The sequence below is a fragment of the Marmota monax genome, unplaced genomic scaffold (genome assembly GCF_021218885.2).
Source record: "Marmota monax isolate L192 unplaced genomic scaffold, Marmota_monax_Labrador192_F-V1.1 WCK01_AAM20220418_F8-fsc00077, whole genome shotgun sequence".
NCBI classification, from domain to species: Eukaryota; Metazoa; Chordata; class Mammalia; order Rodentia; family Sciuridae; genus Marmota; species Marmota monax.
The window spans coordinates 3797940-3821760 of record NW_026694610.1 but is presented as its reverse complement, the minus strand read 5'-3'; the positions used below and the strand labels follow the sequence as shown (position 1 = coordinate 3821760).

Sequence of the window (23821 nt, the reverse complement as noted above, 5' to 3'; positions counted from 1 at the left end):
AACAAAAAGAAATATTCCCCTATTGGGGCTTCATTCTTCATTATTTGGATCTCTGTATTCCATTCAAACTGATTTCCTCAAAAATGTGCTGCCTTGGGTTGGGATTATGGCTCAGCGATAGAGCACTTGCCTAGCACAAGTGAGGCCCTGCATTCAACCCTCAGCACCACATAAGAAGATAAATAAATAAAATAAAGATATCCATCTACAACTAAATATATATATATATATTTTTTAAAAAAGCACTGTCTTAATGGCAAGAGTACCACTTTAACACTTTTAGAACTCCTTTTACAAGCCTGGTAGGACTGTGCTCGGTGCTGGGGATACATAAATGAATACGAGTAGTCCCTCTGCCTTGAGAGCTTACAGGGTCTTATAATAGGACCTCACAATAGTGGTGGAAACAAAGTTCCAGGGGATGTTAATCAGTGGTGCTGCTCCTGAGGAAGGTCAGGGAAGGTTTCAGAGAGAAGGTAGTATTTGTTCTGTCTTTGAAGGATGAGTGTAGGTCCAAGTAGATTTTTGAGGAGAATGGTATAATATCCAAAGTTGGCCCTGTATGTGTGGATCTGAGGAGTGGGAACAGAGAGGGAAAGTCCTTACACAGACTGTAGGTTCTGTGTAGACTCAAGGATTCAGTTTAGAACAGAAGATATTTTAGGACAGACAGGTTTTGACTGGAAGTGAAACTGAAAAGGTAATTTGGGCCCAGATATCAAGGTGTTTGAGGAGGTTTTATGAGAGCATTGATGATGTAATATAATCAAGTTTGTGTTGTTAAGTGAGAAACTCTAGGTTAGACTGGTGGAGAAAGTGGAGGTGAAGATCAGTCAGTCTGTTATCCTGTATGGATGAAAATGAGGGCATTGACCACGGCAGTTAGAATGAAATGAGATAACTTAAAATGTAGAATTGGTGACATTTAATGATCAATTCATTATGGAGTGGGAAGGACATGGAAGAATTGAAATAGTATGACTATTTCAATTAAAGACTAGACTAGGAACTGACAGTACATAGCTCCGTGGCAGGATACATGCTTAACATGCACAAGGCCCTGGGTTTAATTCCCAGCATCTAAATAAATAAATATAAAAAATTAAAAATGAAGAGCAGGTTGATAGAGGAAGGGGAAAGAAGCTGCTGGGTATGGTTTCAGACAGGCTTGTATTCAGTAGACTGCTGAAAAGTGGATGTGGAGCTCAGAGAAAATGTTAGTTTGGGAAGAATTGGGTAGCAAGTTGAGACCATAGGAGTGAATGATTTTGATCAGAAAATGTGTACAGAATGAGAGGGGAAGAGGGCAAAGGGCATAAGACCTGAGGACAAGAAGGAATGGATAACAAAAGTGGAACAAAGGAAATACAAGAATCATGGAAGCCGAGGGAAGAGAGGATTTCAAAAGGAAGTACAGTTGGTTTCAGCAGCTGTAGGTAGTAGAAAGAGGTCAGATAGGGTAAAGGCCGGAGAGAACCACGGGGTTGACAATTGGTAGGTCATTGAAACTTGGTTTGGCATGGAACACTCCTTGGGCCCTGGAGAACCCAAATTCAAAAAGGCTTTTGCTCTGATTTAGACTCGAGGTTGGTACAACTTAAACTAGAGAGGAAAGTGTTTGGGAGGAAGACTTATCTGAACTGGAATAAGGCCAGATGCTACTGCTTTTGGTGTGGGTAGATTACTATGGTAGGCCTATGGAAGGAGCTTATCTTGCATCTTCTGAAATCTACCCTTTCTATGATCAACCAAAAACTGACTTTGAGTTTTTTTTAGTTAAATTAGGTCAAAATAAGTAAGCAGGTCATATCACAGAAGATGGTGAGGACATCCTTTTCTCTCTGCTACATGAATGGAGAACTCCATTTGGGATAAAAGGTTGGAGAGAGGAAGGTTTTTCATTTTTCTAGATGGACAAACAGCTTTCTGGTTAAATGAAGTACTCACATAGTATCCCCATGCCTAGACTTGATCCCAGCGTTTCTAATACCCAGCCTAGAGTGCTTCTAGAATAGATGATGATTGTGACCTTTCCTTGAGGCTAGCTCAGTGGCTTCTATCGCAGTTGTAGTCCTTACCCAGTTTCTTCTCTCCTTTTTTTTCCCCCAGGGTCTAGTGCATGGAATAAAACAAATAAGGATTTGAAAAACTGCAAACCTTTTAGAGGGATAAAATTCTTGCTGAGTTCCACTTAGTTTTGTTGTCATTAATCCTGTAACTGCTTTAAAATGGACAGAATGTATGAGCTAGCTTCCTGTGTGGGCGGGACGTGTGCATCTGCGTTCATGCCTCACTGCACATGCTCATATTTTACAGCCATCAGATCTGGGCTCCTCATTTCCCTCTCAGCCTTTTCCAACATTGGAATAAGGAGTCAAGCCCAAAGGCTGATTTCTCTTGATAAACAGTTTTCCATGAAGATGTAGTGAGAAGCATGTATGTGAAGTATTATAAAGAGTACTTGGGGAAATATAATGTGTACAAACCCTCAAAGAATTTACAACCAATTGTGGAAATGAACTACTATAGACCTGTGATAGAAGACATTTTAAGATAAATGTCATGTAATTGGTTTAAATAAAGGGCTTTGAAAAATTGGGTGAAGTTATTCCTGGCTAAGATGGTAATTAATTAGTAGATTCAGAAAGGAGGCAGCATTCAAGCAGGACTGTAAAAAGTAAATCGTGTTTGGGTGGCAGAAGAAAGGTGGGATATTTCTAGTCAAAGAGAAGGATGTGAGCAAAGGCACGTAGAAGGAACATGCAGTGTCTCTTCAGACAGCAGGGAGCAGCATGCTGGATAAGAATTGGGCTAGGAAGATGAACCTGGAAGGGAGGGTGCACGGGGTAGACCACAGTGAAATTGTAAATATGGGTAAAGGAATTTGTAATTTATTTGGTATGGAGGGAGGATTATTAGAGATTTTCCATCAGGATGGTGAAAATATCAAAGTGTACTTTAATATTTAGTCTAGTAATTAGAGCTAGAGTGAAAGCTATCTCAGTCATCTAAGTCTAAAACTAGGCTAATGACAGGGAACTGGTGACAAAGTAAGGAGCCAATGAAGGAAGGATACATTTATTTTTTTAAACCAGAAATCCTACTTCTGGGCATCTTTCCTAAATATACACATGTAATATATGGACGAGATTATTCTTTGCAGCATTTTTATGGTAGTAAAAGATTGCAAAAAACCAGGTGTCCATCAATGGAGAAGCAGTATATACACAACAGCAGTTTTTAAAAAGAGCACGAGGAACCTCTGTACACTTCTAGAGAGAGATCTCCTGGATGCATGTTTAAGGGAAAGGAAATGAACATTGCAGCAGTGTTACAACATGATTCTTTTTATAAGAAAGAGGCAGAGAGAAATGAGAATGTGGATTAAATTTACATGAAGAAGATGCAGTGAAGGATATACAGGAATGAAATAAAAAAGTTACTTAGAGGGTGATTATGGTGAAAAGAAACAGGGTTGGAAGGGATACCTCTCAATGTTTACCTTTTCATGTAATTTTAACTTTTCAATCAGAGAAATTACTTATTCAAAAAGATCATTATAAGGAAGACAGTGAAGAAATAATTGGTAGGAAATGGTTTTCAATTTGAAGTTGTATAGAAGTGATACTCTAAAGTGAAGTTGAAGGCTTAGGCCCCTGAGGGTACCATTTTCAGATATAGGTCCTAAAATGAAGTAGACTCAAAGAGGAAATCGTGTTTAGTTTTTGATGTATTAATTTTGAATTGCAATAGGGAAACTCACTGATATAGTTTAACTAATTGTTCGACATTTGGGACCAAAACTTGAGAGAAAGAAAATCCTAAGTGTGGAGGACTGCTGGAGAACACAGCTGGAAAGGGGAATGGGAATGATAAGCATGGAGGACAAGTGTGAAGTTAATGGACTTGAATAAACTCTGAGAGGCAAAGAGAGAAGCAGAAGAAACAAAGACTTGGAAAATGGGCCCTGAATGGAACAATGAACCCAAAGACCATTACCAAAAGAGTCAGCAAAGGCTCAATTAGAGAAGGTTTATAAAGGACCAAGTGGATGCAGTACCTCCACCTCCAACAAATAAGGGTATCTGATGCTGCAGCAAAGTCTGGGACTGAGAATCCATAATTAGATTTATTTTTGAGGAGGTCTTAAAGGGGACCTCAGGAGAACAGGCTTCCTACAATGATTGGAGCAGAAGCCAGTTCCCAGAAGAATCCAAGGAACAGGGGCTGGTGACTAGACTAATATTCTACATAATATATATTGAAAGGAAGAAGGGAAAAGTAAAAGGGCAGAAAAGAGAGGGTGGAAAAGACAAGAGAAGGTTATTTACAAAAGGAGAAGATGCAAAAAGATTTTAGATAGAGAGGAAGAAGCCAGTTAGATTAAAGAGTTTGAGGGTTTTTAAAAATGGTATAACTGCTAGGATGGGGTTCCAAAGAGAACATGAAGTCCTTGTAAAGCAGAGCATGTCAAATGGCTGTTATGGTGAGACAGACTTAGGGGTGCTAGCAGTGAAAGTCTTGTTGCTGCCCTGGGGAACTCTGAGGAAAGGGCAAGCAGAGAACACCAGGGCAGTTTGGCCTCTGGTGGGGAACTGTTTTCAGATGTTCAGGAAGGAGAATACATTAATGTGGACAAGTAGTTTTCCTGCTGTTTTGCTTATTATTAATGAAGCAATAAATTAATCAGTTAGCCTGTTATTACTGGGAACTTTCTAGGCATTCAGAACTTTTTTACGAAATCCAGGAAAAGAAGTACAAGTTATGAACTCTGTCTAAAAATCGGGTACAGAAAGAATAGAGAATTCTAAAATTCACAAAATCATGTTAAACAAAATAAGCCAGACTCAGAAAGTCAAGGAAGGGTCATGCACTTTCTATCATATGTCAAACTAGAGAGGGAAAAAATGGAAAAGAAAAGATATCTAGTGAAAATAGAAGGAAAAATGGTAAGGCAGAGGAAGAGGATCAAATGGAGGGAAAAGAAGGAGAAAGGGAGATATTGGGGAATAAATAGATCAAATTGTTATGTGCATGTACAAATGTGTCACAATGAATCCCAATAATATGTATAATCAGAATGCACCAATAATTTTTAATGGAGTGAAAGAACATGGACTTTGAGTATCTGCCTTTAGAAATTCATTTGATTAAAAATTTCCAACAGTAAAAAAAAATCCACAAAATCTAGCCCTCAAGGAGTTTATTACCTACCTGAAGTATTGTGAGAATGCTGCCTTTTCTCAGAGATTCTATAAGCAGTACTATGAAAAATGTCTAAAGTAAGGATAAACATAATAGTCACTCCATAAGAGAAATGGACCCTGGCAATAATAATAACTAGTGTTTCTTGAACCTTATTTAATTCAGGCACTACTTAATCTCTTTTTTTGAATTAAATTAATCCTTGCAACAACTCTCCAAGATAGACATTATTTTCATTGCCATTTTATAGGTGGGTAAATTGAGGTACAGGCAGATAAGTAACTTGTTCAAGACCAAATGAATACTACTAAGTGTGTAAGCCAGGATTTATATCTGGGAAGTTTGACTTGATACCTGGTCTCTTAATCACTGTGCCACAGCAACTTTTTAAATATAGACAATGATCAAAACTGACTGTTTTCTGATAACAGTAGCAACTTCCAAAGACTGGGTAGTTCTGAGCAAATTCTCTCTGGCCTGAGTCTTGTAGTTAACATTAGTGATAGAACTCTAACCCAGACCAGAGTAAAATGATTGATATGTTCAGTGGACAATCTTTGGACCCATTTTGCTAGTTCATCAACATTTTTTGGTAATTGCCGAATCTCAGGCTATGGAAGCAGACCTTGCTGCCACTCTGAATTTAACCTCTCTGGTTACTATCAGTGCCAGGAGGAAAGGATGGTATCTCTGGTCTGAGAGGGCCAGTAAAGGAGAATGACTGATCTAAGGGCAGATACCAGGATTGAAGATGTATGGCTTGGAGATGGGGAAAACACAAACCTATAGTGTGCTCCCTAATTAGGTGCAATAATAATTCCTATAAATAAACATTTAGACAGTGATATTTTGCATAAAAGAGGGTGTTTTGCAGTTAATAAAATGTGAATTCATTTCAAAATGTTGCTGATAATGAATTCATAGTACTTTTTGTCATGAATTTTCTTAAGTAGTATGTGCCATAAAAATAATTATTATCACAAAGTGGAGAAGACATGTGAACTTCTTTTAAACATAAACAGGACTCTTTTATACTTAAAAAGGGTGAAAAACATGTCTAGAACAGTGGTCTCCAATCTTTTGTGAGTTAGTTCCCATCACTTGAAAGATTTGAGCAAACATACTCTGTATGTGTATATTTATTATATATTATGTACAACAGTATTGATTGATATGCCATGTAATATTATAAACATTTGTAAAAATAGAAAAAAAGAATAAGATAAAAAAGATAGTAGAGAAATTTTTATTTCCATCCCCTATACACACACCTTATGTACCCATAGGAATCCATTCTTCCTACCTGGGGACCAGAGTAGATCGTCAGAGGGTGAAAGGAGTGATGTTCCCCTTCAGGGCCTGCTTTAAAGTATAGTAAGTAGTTTTAAATCAAGATACAGTTTAGTTCGCTTAAGCTGTATTGGTCACTACCTCAGCTTTTCATCAGAAGGACCCCAGTGTGGGGCAGGGTAGCGTGGAGTCAGGGAATCCCACTGGATTGTTAATCAGCTGCAAAGCTTAGAGGAAAGTTACCTCCTGAGATTTCACAACCAGTCCTGGGCACTTTGGCAGGGAGGAGGCAGGCTTGCAAACCTCCAAGGACTGCCTTGAAGCCACTCTCTTTAGTGCCAATTGTTTTGCTTCCCATTCAGGAGCCCAGAGGGGTGCTGCTGTGCTGATGTGTGTGGTGTTTACCTGACTCCTCCTGAGAACCCAGGGAAGCATCTGAAATTGGTTGCTGCAATTCTTAATATAACATACTCCCAAGGGCCCACTTGGTTGTGGAAACTAGCCTGTTTGATCAAAAGACTCTCAGTTTCTCACTTTATTGTCTTGGTTTGTAAAGTAGAAATTCCAGCTTCTCAGGTCCCAGGCAGAGTTTTCTGTAGTCTACTAGTTTCTGCTTTCTTTCTGGAGACCTATAATGACTAAAGAAGCAACCCAACCTCTTCATCTTGACATCTGCTGTGGTTTAGATGTGTCCCCTCTAAAATTCATGTGTACAATGTGACAGTGTTAAGAAGTAGACCATGAAGAAGTGATTAGGTCATGAGCGCACCTCCCTCACAAATGGGATTAAGTCCCCTGTAAGAGTGGCTTCACGTAGAACTGAGCCCCTTTCTCTCTCTTTCCCCATGTGAGGACATGGAAAGAGAACCCAAATAACTAGAGGCCACTACCTTGATCTGGGTCTTTCCAACATTAGAACTTTAAGAAACAAGTTTCTATTCTTTATCAGTTACCCAGTCTGGGTAATCTGTTATAGTAGCATAAATACGGTAGCACCTAAGACTTCATTTTACATATCCAGTGCTTACTTTGTATATCTTTAAATTAAAAGTTATCCTTCAGTCAGGGTGGTCTTCTTACTACCTTCCCTAACACTCTTATAACCCCTTAGCCTCAAACACATATACGTGCATGTGTGTGTGTGTGTGTGTGTGTGCGCACACACACACACATACATTTGCTTATTCTGCTTTTATGGCTTTAGTCTGTTTAGTCCAAGTGGAAACTCTTCTTCTTCTCCATCCATCAAAATCCTGTCTACCCTTCAAAAACAAGTCCCGCTTCTTATATAAAGATTTTACTAAATTAGTGTCCATCCAGGTGTGAACCTCAGACAGCCTGCATTAATGTCACCTAAGATGTGACCTATGTAAATTCTTGGTTATCACCTGAGACCTTATTGCTTCTTGTAAATGTGAATTCATAGCTTTCTCCCCAGTTGCTTATCAACTGTAACCACTGAAGTGTGGCCCAGGAATCTGCATAGACAATTTGAGGACCACTGTCACTTGCTAACAGCTTTCTCTTTAACCACAGAGTCCATTTCTCTCCTCAGTTAAGACCTATAGAAACGATACCCCTGAGCGTTCAACAGAGAATGATTGGTTCAGGATTACATTTAGAACTTTCACAGAGGAGGCATCATTTCCTTGCATTGTGGCAACTCATTAATGAGGTCCTGCTCGTTAGAACATATAGGGCTGCAGGCATCAAGGTCACATCCTTTCAATTTATCCCTATTGCCTTTGACTTGAATCCATGCTGTGAAATCAGACACCAAGGGCCAAAGGCAGGGCGAGCTGTGTAGGACCTGGGCCAGAGGTGTGAAGTGAGGGGCACAGTGGGCATACTTGGCAGGGATGAATGTTTAGCAGCCCCTATGAGCCGAGAGAGAGAGAGAGAGAGAGAGAGAGAGAGAGAGAGAGAAAGAGAGAGAGAGAGATGAAAGGGAACTCCAGCACTGTTTTTTAATAGAGTGAAAGAGAGCTAGGATGGTATGTCCTCTTCTGGCCTTTCTTTGTCAGGGCTTCCCTCTTCCCATCAGGGAAAGGGAAAAACACAAGTTAGGCTAGAAGATGAGGATGTGCATTGAATGTTTCCAAGTCTACCTCTGTTAACTTGACAGACAGCTCTGGAAAGCACTTGGGAACACTAGCCTTTGAACAAGGGGAAATCCCTACCAGTCTGTCTAGCTGGGGTTTGGTATATTCCCTTTGTCTTCTTAGTGAGGGCCTCACTGCTTTAGAAACTGGATTCCTTTTATGTGTGTGTGTGTGTGTGTGTGTGTGTGTGACAAATTAGTATTACTAGCTTCATCTAGGATTTAAAAAAATGTCCAGATGGAAATAATTGGATTCATAAGCTTTATATTTATAGAATGCCTTTTCCAGAAAGCTCAAAGCACAGCACTCTATGGCATAACGTAGTTTGTTCCTGGACTATCTCCATGTGTCTGGTAAGGGGCAGCTTCTTTAATTATTGTTGTCATTTGACATTTGGAGTGGGGATAAGCTTTGTGGTTGGAAAGAATCACATGGTACTAGCAACAGAACTGGGGAGGGGGTTCTCAGCTTCCACTTCTGTCTCTATTAGTGATTTCCAAACTGAAGTCCACAGACTAATGCCAGGAGGGCTGCGTAAGGACCACTTGAGAAGTTAAAAATAGAAGTTTCTGGACTCCATTCTTCTAGGGATTCCAACTCAGGAAGTCTTGGGTGGAGCCCAAAAATCTATATTCTTTATAGATTTCTAGATAATTTCCAGCATTCTAGATAATCCTGATTCACAGCCAGGTTTAGGAACTAATGACTATATGACAGTTATACTGCCCACCTTCTCCTCTCCAGGAATGTCTTTGATTGGAACGTGGCTTTTTAACATCTTTTTTCCTGCCACCTGCTCTCTTTTTTCCAGGGCTCCCAGCTCAGGCCAAGAAACATGCTGAATCTGCCAAGAACATACTGTTGACCTGGAAGGGAAAAGCGTCCTCAGACAAGGAGAAAAAGGAAATCCTGGAAGCTCTGATCATGCTCAACTACACTCTGGGGGTGATCTGGCTCCTACAGAACCAATATCCTTTCATTTTCAGAAGGGTCTGGGGATCAGGACCACAGGGTATATACTCCAGGAGGGTCATCATGGGAGGGTGGGAGGTGACATTAAGTCCCTGTAGCTGCATCCCAGCCTCCAAGCCCTCCAAGCCTGTCTCCATCTAGAAGGTAGGCATTTTCCTCCCATGTTTAGTCTTGCAAGCTGTGAGTTGAGCCATCGGAACGATCTCACTAATGACATATCACTCAGCAGTTGAAAGTTCTCCATGTTTGAGGTGCTCTTCATTGAGCATACAAGAAAATAAGTATTAGCAATGCAGATGTGAGCAGTGGTGGTGGCAGTGTAAAAATGGAGAGAATGGGCAGTAATTTAAGTCTCAGTTTGGCAAACTAGACTACACATTGTAATTCCCTGGGAAATCTTAAGAATTACTGCTCTATGGATGCCAACCCAGAGTTTTTGATTTAGTAAGTTTGAGAAGTATTTATTCATTGAGATGTTTAGAAGTCCCCCACATGACTGAAATGTGTAGCTCAAACCCACTATTTATGGATTTTTGATTATTTTAGATTTTTTGGAATGTTGTTGAAAATATTGTCTGTGAAACTGGAAGCCAAGAAAACTAGATGAAAGAGGTCATTCTCCATGTCCCCAGAGGGTGACTGTGATATGTGGCCATGTTAGCTTTCTGTCATTCTGACAAATACTTGAGATACATCAGCTTATGGAGAAATTTATTTTGGAGAATTTGAAGGTTTTGGAGGTTTTAGTTCACAGTCTAGTGGCCTCTTTGCTTTTGGGCCTGTGGCAACACAGCACATCATGGTAGGGGCAAAACCTCAAATGAGAGAAGAAGGGGCTGGAGTCCACCATCTTTTTAAAGGGTGCACTTCCAGTGACCTCACATTAGGTCCTGCCTCTTAGAGCTTCTGCCACCTCCCAGTAGCACCATGCTAAGAACTAAGCCTTTAGCACATGGACCTTGGGGGACATTTAAGAACCAAACTATAATAGCACCTCTCCCAAGAAGCAAGTGATTTTTATAGTTACTGTCTCCACTAGAAAGATGCTAAGGGTCTCTTATGTTCATGAATAATCATGATGTTCTCTCTACACATTATTCCATTCTCCACTTTTTGATTCTGGAGCTCAACTTGTGAAATCTGATTTGTGTCCTTAGTCTATTATGCTCTTAGCAGGGGGCTACTGAAAATGTGGGAAATAGAAGGGTATTTGGGAATTGAGGGGATTCCCCCTGCTATTTGCCTCTGGCCCAAAACCTGCCTTTCCTGGATTTTCTAAGTGACCCAGAAAGTCCCTCTCAGCATAATTAGTTCCTCTCTTACCATTCCTATGAAACAACTTGGGAAAAATGAATAACTGTTGTCACGCAATAGATGCCGCTAAAGGAAATTTAGTGTAATTTACTGTTTCCATCCACACCTGCAAACCCTTACCATCCACTGCAGACCTGAATTTAGGCAATCTGCACAGGAAACTGAAGGCCCCGCTTTTTCCAGAGAATTCTTCCTTTTTGACAGAGAATACACACATATTTAAGTACCCATTTTCAAATACTGCTTCATTTTCCCAAGGGGCCCTTTTGTTTGCTTATCAACTGCTGTCCCTATGCAGTGGCAGTTAGTTTGTGTGCCTGGAATTTGCCTTGACTGTTTCACTGGCAGAGAGGCCTATTTCAACCTGCAGAAGGCAGACAGACTAATGAAGGAACTGAAAGGATTAACTAAGAGAGGCATTTGTGGATGTGGATTATACGTCTCAGAGAAAGATCTAACAATTGCTTTGGGCAGGTAAGATCTGGGTGTAGAGAAGCTGAAGCTTATGAATAAGGCCTGGAGTAGCACATTGTTTTGTGCTCTATTGAAGGGGAGAAAAATATTCATAGTTAAAAAAAAAAAACAGAAACTCATGATAATAAAAGAGGCTTCTATTTATCAAATGTATACTCTGCTCCAAGCTTTAATGTGCACTGCCACACTACTTAATCCTCACAATCATCATTGATGTAGTTGGCATAACTATGCTCTCATTAGAGAGAGGGCATGGAGACCAAGACTGAAGTTAAACACATTGTCCAGGTGACCTATCTTGTAAGTGCTGGATCTGTGATATGAACTCATTGACTCTTAGCCCTTCAGTGTACTGCCTCTCATACTTATTCTAGGGTTGATTATATTTTTCCCTGAATTGCCTCCTACTTTTGACTTTTAATATCTTAACAGGGAAGGAACATTTAATGGAGAGAATTAATTGGATGCCATGAAAGCTATGCACAGCACATGCATTTTTTTAAGGAAAGTATTGTTCCGTGTAGAAACAAAGTTAATGGAATTTGTTCAAGCCAGAATAAGACTTAACTGTTTTTTTTTTTTTTGCAGTTGAGAATAGGAATCCTTTGAGAATCAGAATATTTAGAAATGAGAGTAGGCCCATCATATTATGAGAGAGAGAGAGAGAGAGAGAGAGAGAGAGAGAGAAAAGAAAAGTTTATACTGTTCCCTAGATTTTTCAAATATCTTCAATCCTTGAAAGCAGTCTATTTCCAAAACTGTTAGCACTTGGCACAGTAGGCCAACGGGCCAAATGGTAAGTAAATAAAATGCATTCATCACCTCTGCCTCCTCTAAACAACTGTGGATCTAAAAGTCAAATGGGAAATAGTGGGGAGATGTTAGAATGTCCAGAGCTAAATCAAACTATTGACTTAAGTCCATAAGTTAGAGTATGGTAAATGTCTACTGCTATAACATGGGGCAGTGGCTAATGTTTTTCTGCCTTATACGAAAGAAAGCCTTGTTCCTTTTTCAGAATGAATTCTAGTGCTTATTTTACTCATTCAGTCCACAATATTTACTGAGTAGCTATTTTGTGCATGCACTATTCTACGTGTTAGAATGTTTGCAGTCCAACTATGTACTTGACACTGTTCTGAGTACGTATAATTTATTTCATCCAGTCCTCACCACCACATATGAGGGTAGATATTTTTACTATTTTGATTTTACATGTTTAAGGCACAGAAAGATTAACTCAGAAAAAGAGTAGTTCTGTCACTAATAGATCAGTGCCATGTTTGTAACTAAAGCATCTGAATCCATAGCTCACCTTTTGTACCACACTTAGTTGATATTAGATATCACACTTTGTTAGATATTAATCAAATATCTAGTGAGGGCAAGTCCATTTTTCCATTTAAGGGTAAGGAAACTGAAGAGGATATTCGGGACAGACAACTTGCTAATATCACCCTGAAATCCCTTGATGAAAGCTATTGTCATTCTGTAATTCTGCTTTTATGGTCAAGGGAAATAGTGGTCTGATTGATTAAAAAATTATTTTTATGGGGTTGCGGTTGTAGCTCAGTGATAGAACACTTGCCTAGCATTATGGGGCGCTGGGTTTGTTCCTCAGCACCTCATAAAAATAAAGGCATTGTATCCATATACAACTAAAGGAAAAAAATTATTTTTACAGAGAATTATTGGATAATATTACCAGTGCTCTTTTGATTATTAATCCTAATCTTCAGGGGAAGGATAAACTTTCCAGCTTAAAAAAAAAAAAAGAGGAACTATTGCTAGAATGCCTTAGGTAAAATAATTTTTAAAAGTCACCTCAATATGCATCAAGGGATAAGGGGAAAGTAATAATGACTGTATGTGTATCTGCTATATTTTAGGTGATTTTTACATATAGTATTTAATCTTTGCATTAAATGTGTTTAATTATGTGCTTAATTTGGAAGAAAACATAGGCTTCTAACATTTGATAAAGCTATTAGCCATTAAAAACCAGTTCTGAACTACCCATGTTTTTCTCACTGTGCCTTGTTGTTTCTAGAAAGATAAACCTTGATGAGAGCCTGATCCTTATTTTTTTAAAAAAAGTTATATTTCCAATTTTGTTGTAGGAAATTTGAAAATACAAATGAATATGAAGAAGAAAATAACAGTCAGTTGTACCTCCACCCAGATACAACTACTGTGAACACTTTGGCTGGATGTCTGCTGATTTATCTCAGAATCATATTTGATGCATAGTTTTATATCTTGCTTTTAAAATTAAGCACATTTTGAATATTTCTCCACATTGTTAATCTATAAAAACCAGGACTCGGTAAAGTACTTTAGTATACAAGGTGCCATAAGTTATTTAGCCACCTCCTTAAAGGGATTGTTGCAATGTTTTCTCATCTTTAACTGAGGATGAACAAATTAATTCAAAACAAAGCAGAAACTTTCTTTGACCTGAAAGGGAGAGAACTAGAGGTGATAAACTTTTATTTGGATTTTTGAGAGTATGTTTCTGAGTAAATTATCCCATCTTGTGAATTGTTGGATGCCATTTTCCCATTTTTTATAAAAATTAGTTGATGGCACAACATATTAATGGGTTAAATGAATGTAGGCAGTAGAATCTGATGAGTAAAATGCAGAATAATAGGAGTTTACTTACAGTAAAGCTGGCTCCAGAGCCAGGTACCCTAATGATTGACATATAAAGGTCAAATTTGTTAGTTCCTAGGATTAATTCCTTGTGTCTGCAAAGTAAGTGACTTTCTACTTTTACTCCTTTTCTTGTAGAGCCTCATTGGGCATCCATAGGTTGAACCTAGCTCTGGCATACTTTGAAAAGGTAACTGGTGATGTCATTGCTACCGAGGGTAATGACACATCAGATCTGATTAGTCTCTATGAGGAAATTGCCCAGATTGAGCAGCTGAGGAGGAACCATGAGCAGGCCATCCAGTACTTGAAGCAGGTTAGTGAGTTGGTTGGGACCCAAACTTCCTGGTCTTGTTTGGCCCAAGGGTCAGGGAAGTGTGGGCTTCTTGTGGGTTTCTTAGAACAAGGGGGTGGGATTGGTTCCATGTTAACCCTGACTTCCTGCCAGATCCACACAACACCCATTGTCAACCTTAGGTGACTTGAGCAAAGAATACTGACTCAGGTGAGTATATCAGCTGTGCAACCTTGTCAAGAGACAGTTCTCGCCTTCCAAGGCTTTTTTCTCATCTCTTTGGGTACTGGGAAGAGGAAGGCCAAGTGTGAGTTTACTGTTAGGGGAAAAAACATAGGGGCAACTGAACTTAGGTCTTCAGCAAACACAAAAGGCCTTTTAAATGAAAAAATCATGTTATAATGTTGTCATTTATCCTTTAAGCTAAACTAACTGGTTGTATTTCTAAGTCTAAGGTTAAACTGATAAAAGGTTGTTTCACTTGGAGGTAACTAATTTGACAAATGCCAAAGGGAAACCAAAACAAAACAGAACACAGGAAAGGAATGTTGAGTCTATCATATGAAAACAGTTTAGGGTACTTTGACATATTGTGTACTTCAAACTGCTAGTTGAATGTATCTTTTCTTTCTTCTAAATGTGAATGCTGCTTGTGGCTTCAAGTATCTCCAGTAGCCACAAACAAAACAAAAGGCTGGATTTCCTGCATTGTAGAAAAGTTTGTAGTGCAATCTTAGAGTATATGTGAAAACAGATAGCTAATGAAAAGGCATTGCATATAATTTGACAATCCAAGAGAATAAGCATCCCACGATGGAGAAATGTTAGGAAATACATCTCTAAAGGCAGGGAATCCACTCTTAGAGGAAGCTGCTCTGGGTTTTGAGTTCAAGAGTTCTTAAAGCCAAGGCCAGATCAAAATGGATAAAATTGTAAATATCAGTGTTTCCCATTTTATAAATAAAATTTTATTTATATTTTTTATAAGTAAAAAATAAGGGTTAAAACTCATGGAATGCTTTTATTATGTATACTTGAGTATGTTTTAATTCACTTAAGCCAAGCAAGAACCCTATGAAGGAGGAGGTATCATTATTATTTTGATCTCGTGTTAATGATGAGAAAAGCAAAGCACAAACAGTTAGAGCTAATTAGCTGAAGTTGTATAGCAGGTGGAAAAGTGGGGATTTGAACCCAGAAAATTTCACCCTGGACACTAAAAACAATTCTGTTCTAATTGTTATACATGACAGCAGAATGCATTTTAGTTCATAGCACACAAATGGAGCACAATTTTTCATTTCTCTGCTTGTATGCAAAGTAGAGCAAATAAATAATTTTTTAAAAAATTTGGAATACATCCTAAGATTATATACAATTTGCTATAAATTTTTAAGTTTTCTCCAATGTAAGAGCCCTCATGGTTTCAGAATAGAAAGAGTAAACATTTTTTAAAATTTTGGGGGGTTTATTTTTTTAATTTGTTCTACTTAGTGGTACATGACAACAGAATGCATTCAATTTATCATACACAAATGGAGCACAATAAGAGTAAACATTTTTTAATTTATTGAATGTGACAGGGGACAAGATTTTTATTTTCTGACCTATATGAATCAATACTTAATCAATACTGCTCAGATCGATACTTAAGTGCCTTTGGTTAAGTGAAACAAAATCACTTCCATCTGACTATTGATATAAATAAAAAAGTCATTTTAAACTTAAAAATGAGAAAAAAAAAACAACTCTGCTCTGTATCTTGGCTTTACAGCATTGTCTGATAGTCCAACTCCTTCAAACACCTCTCAGTGTTCAGCCCATGACATATTCAGTACAGGTGTTCTTTTCTTGCTGGTTGGTATGGACTAGATGTTTTTACTCTTCTTTCTTCTTTCTGATGCTCTTTTCATTTTAGCACAAAAAATAATAATAAATAATGAAATCTTAGACTTCTTTAGTTCTTACTGAATGCCAAGTGATGTTCTAAACACTGTACATCTATCAGCTCATTAATATTTACAACAATTGGTTATGACAGTTCTGTTTCTGTCATCTGTATTATGTTTGAAGAAGCTAAGTGATCTATCTTCTATGGAGATTAATCTAAGACAGGATGGGAACTTAGGCAGTGTGGCTGTAGGATCCATGCTTTACAATTGACTTTGATACTGAACTCTTGTGGAGGTTAAAGTTATAATTTTATTTTTGCTGTGAAACCTAGTAAAATTAACACTAGCTAATATTGATTGAGAATTTACCATGTGCTGGGAACTGTGCCCAGAGTTTTGCATACACCAACTCATTTCATCTTTCCCAAGCCCTAATCAGTAGGAACCATATGTTCCTTCTGCATAAGAAGGTGAAATTACTTGAGGAAGACTCAAAGCTGTGGTACAGCTGGGGCATCTTTCATCTAACTCCATGATTAGCTATACATGGCTTTCAATCAACTAGCAATTCTATCAAAGCTACCAGAAAATCTACAGTAAAACTGTCATGTGGGTACTTACTTTGTCATGATTTTTTTTCCAGGCCTATTCTATCTCTGTTTCTTCATTCACTGAAGTCAGCCCTCAAACTGCAGAGGCAAGTGCGTTACTAGCCAAAGCTTATGCCATGTCTGGAAAGCCCCAGCACAGGGGTAGGTAGAAGAGGTGGCCTTGCAGTTTTCATCATTTCCCAGTGAATATGGGAAGATATTAGTGAACAATCTATCTATAAGAAATATTATAATTAGTTACTGATGCTTGTGATGGAAGGATTAGGCAGGTCATGATTTTGTACAAGATCAATTACACATGAATTTAGACCTGATAACATCCTCCCATATTACTTGGAACATCAAAACCAATAAAATCATCTATTTTTGTATTTCCCTTATTCTTTTAGAATCTCAGTATAAGGTACCTTTATAAGATGTAGAAATCATCCATACTATGAAAGTGACTTGTGATGTATTGATTAATAAGGAAAACTAATGATAAAAGAAAACACTGGCTGGTCCTCCCCTCTTCCTCCACTCTCAACCTCCTGGGTTTTTTTCCTCTGGCTTATAAGACAATGTAGCAGTTAGAATTTTCTTGACCTATTTCCTAGAGTGAGTTACTGGAGGAAAGCCAATGATTGATTGATCTTTCAGACAGAGTCTTTTGCCTGGCAAGATCATCTTTTTGAAAGTGGGTGACTTTGGGAGAGACAGAAATGAGCCAGTGAGGGGCTGGGCCTGTGGGTCAGTGTAGACTACTTGCCTAGCATGTGTGAGGCCCTGGGCTAGATTCTCAGCACCGCATATCAATAAATAAATAAAAAAAAAAAGGTCTATCAACATCTAAATCAAAATATTTAAAAAAAAAGAGTTGTGAAGAGTATTTGTATTTAAAAGAAGAAGAAGAAATGAACCAGTGAAGGGAAGACAGTATATTTTTCATAGCTAGCCTGACCAGAAATGAACACTGATTGAGTTGATGCCCAGTCAGGAGGAATTTAGGATTTGTGAACAATGCAATTTGAACATTTTTCAAATGTTTACTTTTTTCTGCTTATAACAGTAATTCATTTTGGTGTACGTTATTTTTCAGTTGGGTGGGGAAGAGGAAGAGAGGATTATAAAATGTTTTATTCCGCAGGTCATTAAATAAACACTTTTTTTTAGTTTGCAGAAGTTTTGACATTTTAATTAAGTTGTTTGCTTAAGCATAAATGTTCACTGAAGACTTTCTAATTCTGTGTTTTCCAGCTCATCATTTTCTCATTTTAATATTTCTTTGTGTATAAGCACAGTTTATGTATTCCATGTATAGTAAAAATTTTTTAAAGTAGTTTTTGTAGTGTTAAGAAATTTAACATATTTATAAACATGTGGAATTTTAGCCTTTTTTTCTGTGAGGGGGAAAATCCCCCCAAATTTATGTTTGTAGAGTTGGTAGATTCTAAGAGCACCTTATCTTTTTCTTACATACTAATTTTTAATGTTAAAATATATATCTTCAAATCATTATTATTCGTTAATTAAGTTAAATTCTGGATAGATTGAGATTTTACACATGAAAACTAAAAATATATATTAGCCAGAGGAAAATACATTCTTGACATAGAAAGTACTAAAATTTAAAATTGGAGGAAAGAAGAACTTTCTAAGCATAAATAAAGATATAACATGAGAAGAAGTTGACTGACTTAATTATAAAAAGATCTAAAACTGTGTCTGTCATAAAAGTGTTGTACTTAAAATCAAAAACATCAAAGCCATAACCTGAATAAATCTTTATTTATTTTTAAAACTGAATTTGTTGTTAATCTCCCATGAAAAGACATCTCCAGGTACAGATGATTTTACTGTGGAATTCTACCTAACATTTAAAGAAGGAATAATAATAGTTCTATTTAATATCCTCCTGAAAATACAAGAGTAGGCAATACTTTTGAACTAATTTATGAGGCTAGCATTACCATCTACCAAAACTGGGCAAATATATTGTAGGAAAAAATAGAAATTAAAAACAACCATAAACCAATACCTTTCATGCATGTAGACAAAAAATCTTCAACAAAATATATAGCAATACATTAAAAAGTAGAATACATCTTGAATAAAAGAAATTTTTCTCTTAAGAATGTCAGGCTAGTTCAATATTCAAACTTAAATAAATACTAAATACATTTTTATCATATTAACAGGCTAAAAATGAAAAGCACACAGTACCTATCAACTGATGCAGAAAAAGCATTAGACAAAATTTAATATCCATTATACAAGGAAACTTTCTTAATCTGATAAGGGTTGTAAGAGAAGTCCTACCACTGAGATCATGCTTATGGTAAAAGACCATGTTTTCTGCACAGTCCAATGACAAGACACGGATGTCTACTGTAACTATTCTTATTCAACATAGTACTAGAAGTCTTAACTAAGGCAATAAGGTGAGAAATTAACAAAATACATAGAGCTTAGAAAGAAGTAAAGTGGTCTCTATTTAAAGACAATGTGGTTATCCCTGTAGAAAATTTCAAGGTCTTCAAAATACCTAGAACTATTAGGTGAGTTTAAGCTTAGCAAGGTCACAGAATAGAAGACCAATGCACAAAAATTAACTATATTTTTATATAGTAACAATACAAGGCTAGAAAAATTTTTTTTAGAAACACCACTTAGAATAGTTCTCTGTCCCCAAATAAAATATTTAGATATAAATCTGCTAAAAAAAAAAAGAACACAACAGAATTTGTGTACTGTAAACTGTAAAACTCTTGATGAAAGACATCAGAGACAACCTGAATAAATAGATATACTATGTGTGGATTAGAAGACTTACTATGATTAAGTTGTAAATTCTTCCATAATTACAATAAAAATTCAGCAGGAATTTTTGTAAATACAGATAAGATGATGTTAAAATTTATATGGAAAAGGAAGAAACTAAAATAGCTGAAAAGATTTTGAAATTAAGATTAAAATTGGAGGAAGAATAGTATCTGATATTAAGATTTTCTATAAAGCAAAAGTAATAAAGAGCGTATGATATTGATAAATGGGAAGACAGAGATCAGTGTCATTAAAATTCAACAGAAAATTCAAGTGTAAACCTATGTAAATATGGTTAAGTTTTGACAAAGATATAAAAGAAATTCAATATAGAAGGGATAATCTTTTGAACAAGTGGTATTAAAACAATTGGATATCCACATGCCAAAAAAAAATTTAACTTAGCCTCTTTACTTATACCATACACAAACATTAACTCATAATGGTTCATTATCCTAAATGTGAGAGCTAAAATTTACATTAACATAGAAAAACAGAGGAGAAAAGATGAAGGAAACTGCATAAAATAAATAAAAATGGCATATAATCATATGAAAAAGTTTTAATCAAGAAACAAGTAACACAAAGATGACATCTTTCTCCTATTGAATTTTCAGTATTTTAAAAAATGGTAATAACATCTAGGATTGATAAAGAGCAGTTTGATACAAGCTATCTGGAGAACAGTTTGGAAAACTCTTTGGAAAAAAACTGGAAGACTATATGCATGTGCAAGGGATATGTAGATGGCCAGTGGAAAGTATCAACCAAGTGATATTTGAAATGTGCCAGGCCTTGCACTGCAGTGCTCATACAGATCAATTGATGGGATAGAAGACTTATAGGCTGGAGGTATTTGAGTACATTCTCTGCCCAAGTCATCAAGTCAACACTATGTAGACACAGGGGTAACCTTCAGGAATCCAAATTAAAAATAAAAATATGTATTAAAACCTGAGTAAAGACTTCCAGTTTTTGGTCTGGCCTTTAAGGAGCTTGGAAATCATCACTGTATCCTAACAAGTAAAAAGCAAACTGAAAAATGAGCAACTCTTCTTAGATCTGTTAGAGAAGTGAGGTTTCCCCTGAATTGGAGAGACAGGTAGAATTACAAAGAAAAAAAGTAGAAACCCTTCTGCACAGGGCCTAATACCAGAGAGGGAGAAACTGAACAGTAAAAAGAAAGAGTAATTTGAAGCTCAGCATGGACACGTCTGAGATTTAAAAATCTCACGGAGACCCAATAATAGTGGGGCCCTGCACACTTTTGTGAGTTTTATCTCTAGGAGCTTGACTAGGTTTTCAAAGTTAATGTTAGAGAAAATCCACTCATTCTCTGGCAGGAGGAGAGAAAAAATAACCACTTGGAGATATGCCAGAGCATTCTTTGGCCAGTTCTCCATAGAAACGGTTTTTAAAAACCAAATCCTACATTATTGAATTCTTTCAGAGTCTACTGATCTTGGGAAAGGAAAATACTCAATTTCAGCACCTTCTAGCTTTCTGCTTTGGGGAAGGGAATTGACTACAATTGACTCATCCATCCTGTCCCACCTAAGAGGAGTAATGAAAAGTACTGTGAAATTCGCAGTCCAGAGGTATAGGCTCATTAAAAGACCAAGACCTAATCATAGGACTGTAGAATGTTTCTCCTCACTTCGTACATTACCATCACAATGCTCAAGGCCTGTTTTACTGCAGTTCCTCTGACAAAGTACATCATATCTCACTATCATACCTGGAAGCTCAGAAAACAAGAAAAAATTGCAAGGCACACTGTCGGGCAGTCTTTCATTACTATGTTCAAAATAACTGATAAGAACTTTAAAGGAGTAAAAGTTTATTTTGGACCCAAAGTTTCAGATGATCATTCCATGGATGGACAGCTTCAGTACTCTGGGACTGAGGCAAGGAACACATCATGATAGGCGGGCTTGGAGGAGAAACACCTCTCAGCTAGGCAACTGGGAAAGCAGAGAGGGGAAGAGCCAAGGACAAAATATATAATTTCCAAGGCATGCCCCCAGTATCCCACTTCCTAAAGCCATCCCCACCTTCCTACAGTTAGCAACTAGTTAGTCCATTCACGTTATAAACATTATAAATGGATTAATCCACTGGTTAAGCTACATCCCTCAATCTCCCTTTACCTTTGACAATTCCTGCATTGTCCCACATGACTTTTGGGGGGACACCTCATATTTAAACCCATAAATACCTAGAAGTCCAAAAACAACATTTGAAAAAACAGAGCAAGATGAACCAAACTCATGTTTGGAATTATCGGACCAGAAATTAAAAGAACTATGACTAATGTTTTAAAGCTTACAATGGATAGACATCATGCAAGAATAAATAATATAACTAGATCGAAATACTTAGAATAATAATTCAAAAAAACACTAGTTGGTGCAATCGTGCATACCTATAATCCTAGTGACTCAAAAGGCTGAGGCAGGTGGATCACAAGTTCAAGGCCAGCCTTGGCAACTTAGCAAGAACTTGTCTCAAAATATAAAATGAAAAGGAATGGTGCTATATCTCAGTGGTAGAGCACCTTTGAGTTCCATCACCAGAACACACACATATACACAAAGAAAACCAAACCAAAAAAGCCCCCCCCCAAATAAAAGGAACACTAGGTAGTTGTTAGAATAACAAAAATGAAGAATGACCTTGATGCACTCATTACTAGACTAAAAATAGCTGAGGAAAAAAAACTATGAAATTGAGAATTTCTCAGTAAAGACTTCAAAAACTGAAAAGCAAAGAGGAAAAAAATACAATACAATATTCTAGGCTTGTGGAACAATTACAAGAAGGTGTAACATATGTATGTGTGGGAACACCAGAAGAGAAGACAGAGAACAGAAGAAATATTTGTAGCAATAACAGAATTTTCCCCAAATTAGTGTCAGATGCCAAATAGCAAACCTGGAAGCTCAGAAAACATCAAGCCAGATAAATGCCAGAATAAAAACACAAACAATCTCTAGCCTAAACCTAGGCATGTCATGTTCAAACTGCAGAAAACCAGACATAAAGAAAAAAAATTGAAAGAAGCCAGAGGTGGCAAAACACGTTGCATATACAGGAGCAAAAATAAGAATTACATCTAACTTCTCACCCAAAATTATGCAATCAAATAGAGAATAGTTAAATGTTTCATTTTGAGAGAGAAAAGAAACCCCCCAGCCAAGAATTCTGTACCGTGAAAAGTTATCTTTCAAAAAGTGAATGAGAAATAACAATTTTCTTAGCAAATTGAAATTGAAGGAATTTGTTACTAGTACACTTGCCTTGCAAGAAATGTTAAAAGAAGTTTCTCAGAGAGAAGGAAAATTATGTAGATCAGAAACACATATGTACACAAGGAAAGGCAAAGCATTGAGAATAAATAAGGGATAGTAAAATAAAAAGTATTTTTTCTTATTCTTAACATAAGTTTGTTCAAAATCATAGCAACAGTGTATTCCATTATTTATAATTTTGTATATGTGTGTGTATACACACGTGTTTAAGCCCATGTAGAAGTAGAATGAATTACAACAATCACACAAGTGATGAGGAATAGAATAGGATTATTTTGTTTTTATAAGGTACTCACATTACTCATAAAGTGATATTGTATTATTTAAATGTGAACTTTGGATTGAAAACTCTAGAGCAACCACTGAAAGGAGTAAAAAGCAAACAAACAAGTATAACTGATATCCTAAAAAGAAAGAAAAGGGAATCACGTAAAATGTTAAATTAAACCATAAAAGGTAGTAAAAGAATGAAAGAAAATATTGGAAACAGAACAAGTGCAACAAAATAGAAAACAATAATGAGGTGAAAGATGTTAATGCAACTATATTAATCACTTTAAACATCAGTGATCTAGGATTAAGGATATAGCTCATGGCAGAGCACTTACCCCATATGTCTGAGACCCTGGGTTCAATCTTCTACACTGAAATAAATAAATAAGCCAGTAGTCTAAATAAATCAGCTTAAAGACAAAGTTTTAATATTCCATCAAAGGCAAGACCCAAATATATGTTTTCTACAAGAAACCCACTTTAAGTAAATTAAAATCATTAATTTAAAGTAACGGGGTAAAGAGATATATCCCTTGCTAACATTAATCAAAATAAGGGAAAAGTGGCTATATTAGTATTGGAAAGAGTAGACTTAGAACAAGAAAAGCTATTAGGGATTAAGAGG

General features: G+C 36.9%; 1 protein-coding gene across 1 annotated transcript in view; it reads left to right on the top strand.

Annotated features, from left to right (window-relative positions):
- Ttc23l (tetratricopeptide repeat domain 23 like) overlaps positions 1 to 23821 on the top strand; it is a 56655-nt gene that overhangs the window by 12560 nt on the left and 20274 nt on the right. Inside the window, 4 exon segments of the mRNA XM_046422302.2 lie at positions 9409 to 9565; positions 11226 to 11357; positions 14151 to 14328; positions 16843 to 16951. Of these exon segments, the coding sequence (XP_046278258.1) occupies positions 9409 to 9565; positions 11226 to 11357; positions 14151 to 14328; positions 16843 to 16951 (576 nt within the window).